This window comes from Formica exsecta, unplaced genomic scaffold (genome assembly GCF_003651465.1).
Source record: "Formica exsecta isolate Colony F162 unplaced genomic scaffold, ASM365146v1 scaffold548, whole genome shotgun sequence".
Taxonomy (NCBI): Eukaryota; Metazoa; Arthropoda; class Insecta; order Hymenoptera; family Formicidae; genus Formica; species Formica exsecta.
In genome coordinates, this window is record NW_021852723.1 from 8461 (window position 1) to 17647 (window position 9187).

The 9187-nt window shown below is 48.1% G+C and overlaps 1 protein-coding gene across 1 annotated transcript; it reads left to right on the plus strand.

The window, feature by feature from the left end:
- The first annotated feature begins 3970 nt into the window (after positions 1 to 3970).
- Positions 3971 to 6058, plus strand: LOC115241977. The gene has a single exon (XM_029817978.1). It carries the CDS (start codon positions 3971 to 3973, stop codon positions 6056 to 6058), a length of 2088 nt encoding a protein of 695 aa, XP_029673838.1.
- Positions 6059 to 9187: the final 3129 nt, after the last annotated feature.

Below are 9187 nucleotides of genomic sequence, written 5' to 3' on the forward strand. Positions count from 1 at the left end.
CGCAAGAATATGAATGCGATCGTATGGCGAGACAATTCGGACCGAATTTGAGACGAGTAAGCCTATTGCGTACGCGACACGAGCGAGAATAAGACACGAAAGAATATGTTTGGGAGTCGATCTCGACGAGATCGCCCGAAACTGAGAGAGACGCTCAGAGATGAGCGAGAAGTGGTGTGTTACGCGAATCCGTAGATCTGCTGGAGGATAAGGAGATTGAGAAATGAGTCGAGTGCAGATGTTAAGAAATGTTCTTTTTATTTTGAATAAGAGGAGCAAGCGACGGCACGTATTCCGCGATTCCGACGGAGATCTTCAAATGTCCCGTTAATGTTTGCCCTTTTTCGCGGTTCGGAAATCTTGATTAAGAGCTTCTTGCTAGAAACTCTCGCGAGAGCGGAAATCTTGCACGCGAACGCCGAGTGTTGCTTGGCGCGAGGCAGAGGACATTCGCGGAACGGTTAACGCGCGTCGACTCTCGGACTCCACACTCTTAACACTTAACAACCTTCTCGAACCAGTTGTTTGTCACAGTTTTTCATTCTAAGAAGAATGCGATCACGCACCGAGCGGGTGACCGCGACGCTGTTTGTTCTCGCTCGTGTTTTATTTTCTGAGGCAATCGTTTTAATATAACGGCGAAATTTAGAAACGAAAATTTAATGATTCAATTTTGAACAACTTGTTTTAATTATTCGAAAGTGAGATAACTTATTTTCATATTTAGCTCTATTTTGAATTATTTTTAAATAATTGTTTTAAATTGAATTATCAACCAAACTTAACACACCTCATTTTTGTAAGTCTATAGATTAAGAAAAATCAGTTCGTTGAAAATTAGTTTCCTCAAACGTTATTGTTTTATGTAATATATTAATTGACATATTAAAAATTAAAAAAAAAAGTCCTATTTCATAATTTTACTTCAAATTTATACAGGAAATTAAATCTCTTTTTTTCATTATAAGTAAAACTAGGTGTTTCGATCGTTTTAGTGTCTCCAACATATAGACCACTTTTCTAATTCTAAAAATAATCTAAATCTACTAAATTATAAATTTAAAAATATTTTTAAAAGACGATTAAGTTTTGAATCTGCGCTTAACGATAAATCGTATAACATCATATATCATATATTATGAACATAATATCCACACTCACACGCACATATATATGCATGTGCACATGTACATTGTAATCATACAAATTTATATCTTCATTGTTGCAGAAAATGATGAATCGAGTGGTGAAAATTTAGCTCAAGCAAATGCAAGTGCAAACGCAAGTACCTCTGCAGACATTGAAAATGTGTCTAATGAAAACAATGAAGTGGTTATGGATGCTGCAGAAGCAGCCGTACAAAATGTTGATGTCGAAGAATTTGATTATGAATTTAGGATAGACAGTAAAAATATTATAATTTCTAATGATGAAATCTCAGCTAACCCAATGCTATCTCGTCATTTTCGATGTGCTAGTCACACGTTAAGTTTGATCGCTACTACAGACACGACGAACGCGATAAATAAATGTCCAGGAATCAAAACAGCTCATATTAGAAATGCCATGGATAGATGTCAAGATCTGTGGAAATGCTTAAACTCACCAAAAAAACGAGAAGAGTTAAGAAAAGTTATTAGATGCAGTTTGAAAAGACCGGTTCCAACAAGGTGGAATTCTTTATATGATGCCTTAAAACAAATACATTCGTTAAGAGAAAAAATAATGAGCTTCGAAGTTCACAGCATTATACAGATTACAAGTCCGTTTCGGGATCAAGATTTTGAATATATCATAGAATATTTACAATGGTGCAAACCTTTTTTTTTGGTTACGGAGGAGAAATGCCTTTACGTATCCCCCGCCTCGATGGGGTTCGAGGCGGGGTTATGTGGGACTCACCCCCGGCTTAAACAAACAGCCGAGAGATTACCCTCTAAAACCCTTCCGGGTGGCATACCTGGGCGTTGTTGAAAGCCTCTCCGGAAACTGGCATTTGCACTACTTCGGAGAGGCCCTCCGCCCACGAGCCTAGCTCGCTGGGGGGGGGAGTCAAGTTCCCCCCTAGGGTCCCCGTTGTTGTGGGGACTCCTGCTCGTACTGGGGAAAGGGGGACCACCGCCCCTCTCACCCACATCCCGCCGTTGGCGTGGCCGGGCCCAGGTACCCCACCTGGATCCCCGGCCACCAGGCCCGGTTTGGGGTAGGGCGCTCTCGACGAGACGAGAGCCCTCCCAACCCGTTCGGGCCCTGCGCATCTGCGGAGGGAGCTGATGAGGACCGGAGCCAATAAGCCCCAGGTCCGCTCACACCACTCGCGCCACCCCGCTGCTTGGGAGAGTTTTGTGGGCGACGGGGGACAACAGTCCCCGCGCCCGTCGAGCCCCCCCCCCCGATGGGGCCTCCTGGCACGGCATCTCGTGCCTCCGCGACCGAAAGACGTGAAGGGTTGGCGGGTCCTGCCAGCAAAAGGCCCTGCCCGCCTACCCCTCCCGCCTCCGGTCACGCCTCCGCGCCCGAGGGCTCCCCGGCGTCCGCCAGGGAGTCGCTCCCTCTCTCTCTCGGCCTCCTCCTTCTCTCTTCGAGCGGTGAGTATTGACAGACGTGTTTTATATCGCTCTGCATCTTAGATACTTTTCTGCCGCTTTTTGCCTCTCGGGGCCTTTACTTTCTGGTGCAGGTCAGTCAAAGCTGTTTTTTGCTTGCTTCTTTGCACTTTCGTGTGGCTGCTTGGACAGTGTGGTCAATCGAGGCTTTCTTTCGGATTGATTTTGGATCTGAGCTCTCGTTCGAGATATAACTTACGGTCGGCGGTGAGTTGCGTGGCGCTGAGGCGGGCCGGCGGTATAGCCATCAAAACAAACAGGCTGAAATGTCAAGCCAGGACAAGGATGACAACATGCTTGCTCTGTCGCACCTAAGCGTACTCTCACAAAACGGCATTCTAGTTCAAATCTGTCAGGTATGTTGGAAAGGTCTACGGGCAATGTAATGAAGGTCTCTAGGATAAATGCATTGAGAAATTCTATTAGCGTGCACAATGATGCGGTAGCCAAAATACTTGTGTCTAGCAAGGAGTCTGCTGAGAAAAAACAACAGATTGAATCTGCCTTCCGTGTTGGTAAGGAGGCCTTCTTCGATCTTTCATCTGCTTGTCTCTTTATGCTCGAAAACAACGAGCCGGTGTCTTTTCCATCCTTAGGCGATATCAAAGACGCTGTTGTAGGGGTGTTGTCAGACTTTCATTCTGCGCTTTCTGTGCTCGCGTCTGGTGCGTGCGCGGAGCGTGGGGATGCGGGGGACGGCCCTTCTTGCGCCCCCCGCACCTTCGCATCCGTCGTGGGGGCTGGCGGGACCAGAGTGTACGTCGCACGCGGTCCGTCCCTTGAGATACCTAGGACAACCAACCTGCTAATCGTACCCATGGATGACAAATCGGAAAAACTTTGCAATTCCAAGGACACTAGAGATGCGCTCGTAAGCGCTGTAAAACCTTCCGATTTCGACCTTAGAGTCAAAAGGATCTCTTCGGCGCGAGGAAACGGGGTGCGCATTGAGGCTCATTCTGTCAACCTGACCAAGATGATGGACTCGAAAGAGCTGGCCAGGGCCGGACTCAGAGTGGAGCGCGAAACCAAATTCAACCCTAGGCTAATTATACACGGAGTCCCATGCAGACTGACCACTGCTGAGGTTGAATCGGAGATAGTGGCTTTAAACCTGACTAACCACGACGGGGCGAAGGTGAAGGTCCTCTATAGGTTTCCTCCGAAGGAGAATCGTTCGACCACGTAACTCGTTAATAATATTGGATTTATGCATAATTGATGATGATGAGAAGCTGGTTTCTTTTGGACAGCAGGATGTATGCTTTCTTTCTAACTACGATCTGATCTCCATTAAATACAATATTAGGATTGAGCGCCACCAGAGGCGAGCTATTAGAGTGAGGGATTTCCGCTCTTTCAGCATGGATGACTTCCGCAACGATCTCTCATCGCGTGATTGGAACTCACTTCTGTGCGCTCAAGATGTGAATCACAAGATCTGTATATTAAATAACTTCCTTTTGGAATGCTATGACAAGCATGCTCCGCTTAAGAATATCAAACCCAGGCATCTTCCAGCGCCCTGGCTAATTGAGGACATTAGGGCTGCGATGAGAGAGAGGGATAGAGCGAGAAGAGTATGGAGGAGGCGTAGAACTACTGCCAATTACTCAGCGTATAAGACCATGAGAAACGGCGTACAAGTGGCTGTGCGCGATGCCAAACGCGATTGTTATTGCAGTGCCCTTCACAACATAAAAGATCCCAACGACATTTGGAAAAAACTGCGACATCTTGGCCTCATGAAGCCTAAATCCTCGAACTTGATGCTCCTCTTCTCAATTGAAGAGCTGAATGATCACTTCTTGCATAATGCGAGAGCAGCAGAGGTTCTTGATAATGTCCACCTGGGTGACCAATCTTATGACGACACTAAGTTCTACTGGCACAACATCGAAACTCAGATGGTAGCCAGAGCGCTGGCACGAAACAAATCTGGAGCTGTGGGGATAGACGGGCTGACCTCGAAACTGATTTCACTAGCCTTGCCGTGCATACTGCCTTTTGTCACGCACATATATAATTACTGCATCTCCAACAGTGTATATCCGGATACTTGGAAGTCCGCCCTAATCTGTCCGTTACCAAAAGTCAAATGCCCTACCAATCTTCAACATTACAGATCAATATCAATCTTATGTTTGCTTTCTAAAGCGCTCGAGCGCATTGTTGCGGAGCAGATCATCCATCACCTCGAGACTTTCAATCTGTTTGATCCACAGCAGACTGCATACAAGAGAGGCTTTTCAACACAGACTGCATTAATAAGGGTAATGGATGAAATACGGCATGCGACTAATCGAAGAAAAGTAACCATCGCAGTGTTCTTCGATTTCACGAAAGCCTTTGACAATGTCAATCATCGCATTCTCATACACAAACTGAGACAGCTCAACTTTTCCTGCGAGGCGTTAAGATGGCTGTATGCCTACTTAGACGGAAGACGGCAGGCCGTGCGTGATCCTATCACTGGCGACAAATCTCCTATGAGGTTGGTTACGAGGGGTGTGCCTCAGGGATCTGTCCTGGGACCTCTGCTATTTGTCCTCTACCTATCTGATTTTGGCGGGATATTGGAGCACTGCAACTATAACTTTTACGCTGACGATCTGCTAATTTATCTGCATGCAGAACCTTGTGACCTGCAGAGTGGGATACGCAGGGTGAATGAAGATATAGAAAACGTTGTGAGATGGGCAGATAATAATCAGCTCACGTTGAATGCTAACAAAACAACTTCCATGATTCTTGGAACTGCGAGATACATCAACAATATTGAATTTGAAGATCTACCCGGAATATCAGTGGATAATACTATTGTTCCGTATAAGGAGTCTGTTGTTTATCTAGGCGTCACTATATCCCAAACACTATCGTGGGATAAGCAAGTAGCCAAGACTGTTTCCAAAGTTAACGCCGCGTTATATCAACTAAAGCTATGTGGGCATCTTTTTACTCAATCTTTGCGCGCACGTCTGGTCACTACTTTGATTTTTCCGTTAATTGATTATTGCTGCACGATTCTTACGGATATCACGGGTGAGCTCAATCTAAAGCTCCAACGGGCATGTAACGCGAATGTCAGATTCGTCTGTAGGGCTGAACGGGATGAGCATATCACTCCATATTACATCGAATTAGGTTGGCTGAAGACGAACGCTAGACGAAAGTATTTTGTTGGCTGTCTAACTTTCAATATCTTGCAATCGAAACGACCCTATGACCTTTTCAACACTTTCACGTTTCGTAATGTCGTATCTGAGCGAAATACGAGGGCGTCTAGCGACCTGCTCGCTTTACCTCCGTGTCGTACGGAACTCTTTAGGCGATCGTTCAGGTGTTGTGCCCCGCGGCTATGGAATGAAATACCGAGCGACGTTCGATCTTGTTCTACGTGTAACGAATTTAAGATCAAGTTTTTCGATTATCTGCTCTATGGTGGCAACTGAACTCAGTTCTCACATGTTTCTGCGCTATAATCTTACTCATGCCTTGTTCGCATCGTCACCTCATGTATACATACTTGAACATACACACCAATCTGCACGCATTCTCTCATACCCACACACACACACTCACACACACACACTCACTCACATACTAGAACATACACCTGTACTCACTCGTTTACTCACTCTTTCACACTTTATATTAATTATCGATTTGTATTATTTAATTCTTTCTTTCTTTTTATTTTTGTAAATGATCATTATTTATTTTGTTACATTTTCATATTGTATATAGTGCTGTGCGCTTAATGGGATTCTATCCCGGAGCGCCTAATAAATATTGAATCTATTCTATTCTGCAGCATGACGGCTTCGCAGAAGAAGGAGACCGCCTTCCAGGACCTCCCGCTCTCAAGCATCTCCGCAACGATGCCCGAGAGCGAGAGGTCATTCCCCCCCAATTGTTGGACGAGGACACGGCGCTCTTCCGCCCACGCTGGACAGTGTTCCAGCGTGTGCTGCGCCGTATCCTCGTCCCCGCCGCAATGGTGGCAGCGCGCGTCTGCTTCGCGCCCGATGCGGCACAGAAACGAGCCAAAACATCCATGGCCCGTCAGTATCTGTGCCACACGGTATGACACCTCGCCATCCGCCCTTGTTGGACGAGGACACGTGTTCCAGCGTGTGCTGCGCCGTATCCTCGTCCCCGCCGCAATGGTGGCAGCGCGCGTCTGCTTCGCGCCCGATGCGGCACAGAAACGAGCCAAAACATCCATGGCCCGTCAGTATCTGTGCCACACGGTATGACACCTCGCCATCCGCCCTTTCCACCCATTTTATTAAACGGGGGCGGATGGCCTCGACGACGCGCATTCCCGAATTGTCTCGGGGATTGGAGAGGTCCTCGCTCTACCTCTACAGCATTCGTCGTCGAGCCTGGAGCCTCACGGCAGCCCTGACCCGCGGGATCAAATCTACGCCTAGCCCATTGAGCTCCTTGGTACGCCGGTAAACCTCGGCGCACATCTGTGCATAGAGCTCGATGGGCGGCAATCCCGCCAGTATGGAGGCCGCCGTATACGACACCGCCCGATATCCGCGGATAACCCTGATGGCGACCCGCCTAAAAATTTGACGCAGAAGCATCATGCTGCGCCTAATCGCCATCAGGTCATCCGCCCACACTGGTGACCCGTAAAGGGCCACCGCCCGGACGGTCGTCGCATATAGGCGGCGCACTTTCCCGTCCGGCCCCCCTAAATTGGGCAGGAGGCGGCTCAAGGCATGAGCCACTGCCTCCGCCCTGGGGGCCAGACGTTCGAAATGCCCGCCGAAGCTCCAAGTAGCGTCCAGGTAGAGACCCAGGTATTTCAATTGGGTCTCCACCCGGACGGAGGTGTCATCCACCACGACACAGGCCGTTTCCGGGGGGGCTCCGCGCATACGGTTCCGTTTCTCCCGATAAAGGAAGAGCGCTTCAGACTTGTGAGGCGCTACCTCCAGGCCCATGCCGTGAATCGCGCGAACGACGCACGCCACCGCGACGTTGGCCGTTCTCACGGCTTCCCCTCAGCTATCTCCCTCGGCCAGCACTATTGTGTCGTCAGCGTATCCGACGACACTGGAGCCAGGGGGAGGGCAGTGCCTAGTACTCTGTTGTACGCGAAGTTCCACAAGGTGGGGCCCAAAGCTGACCCCTGTGGAACCCCGCAGTACACTCCCCTTCCGCGTAGGAGTACACCGCTATCGGTGTACTCCAACCGTCTGTCCCGGAAGTACGCTCCAAGGACCTCCATCAGGTAGGGGGGGAGGCCAAAGCTATCAGCGGCCTTCCTCACCCTATTCCAGGACAGGGTGTTAAAGGCGTTGTGGATGTCTAGTGACACCGCAATCTCCACCCTGCCATCCTCCATGATGGACCCCACGAGGGATTGGACGCGCATAATCGCGTCGATCGTCGATCTCCCCTCGCGGAATCCATACTGTTCCTGGTGAAAGTCCATACCACCCCGGGACAGATGCCGGACGAGGCGGTCCACCAGAACTCGCTCCAATAACTTGCCCGCCTCGTCCAGCAGGCAAATTGGCCGGTAGGCGAAAGGGGAATTCCCAGGCCTGCCCACCTTGGGGATGAGGACCAATTTGGCCCTCACCCAAGCTGGGGGGAAAAAACCTTGCCTGAGGCAGCTCTTCACGAGCTGCCTCAAGCGCTCGGACAGGTGGGCCAAGGCAATGACCCAGACCCGGCCGGGAATACCGTCGGGGCCCGGGCCTTATTGCCCCGTAGCCCTAATCGGTGGATTACCCCGGCCATTTCGTCCTCTGTCACCTCCAGGTCGTCGGTCCACGGAGCGGCGGTCTCCTGGCCGCCGCTCTCGGAAAAGGGAGGACCCTCTAGAGGAAAAAGGGTCCCCAGGACATCATTGAGGACCTGGGAATCGAGGGACTCTGTCACCGGGGGCGCCCATGGCCTCAGCCTGTTTAACACAAGCCTATACGGGTGCTCCCATGGGTCCGAATTTAGGGAGTGAAAGAGCTCGTCCCACTCCCTAGCCTTGGCCCGTCTAATCGCGGCGCTGAGTGCGTTCCGTGCGGCTCGGAAGCACTCATACGTCGTGGCCGTCTTCTCGGCGTCGTTACGACGCCGAGCTTGGGTGAAGCGGCGTCTGGTGGCTATCGACATTTAATTTTAAGAAAAATTAAGTCTTCCTCTAATTTTTGTGAGGAGTTTATAATTATTATTTATTACTAATTTTATTATTATTATATACATATTGTTATTTATTTTTTATTTAATATTCAATAATCTATATATATAGATAATATATATAATAAAAAATATATCACAAATTACAATTTGCATATAAACACAGATCTATATCTCTATGGCTTTATTTTTAAATACAGTCTTTAAATTGTTAAAATAAATAGAATTGTTAAAATAAATTGTTAAAATAAATAGAGGTATAGAAATATTTTGTTTAAATAATCTAACCTACCTTTAATTTTTACTTTTCTGTCAAGCACTTCACATGAATATCAAATATATTATATATACATATACATATATATATATATATATACATATATATAAATGTGCCGGTGCCATTTCCCTCTGGCGTCGCGGAG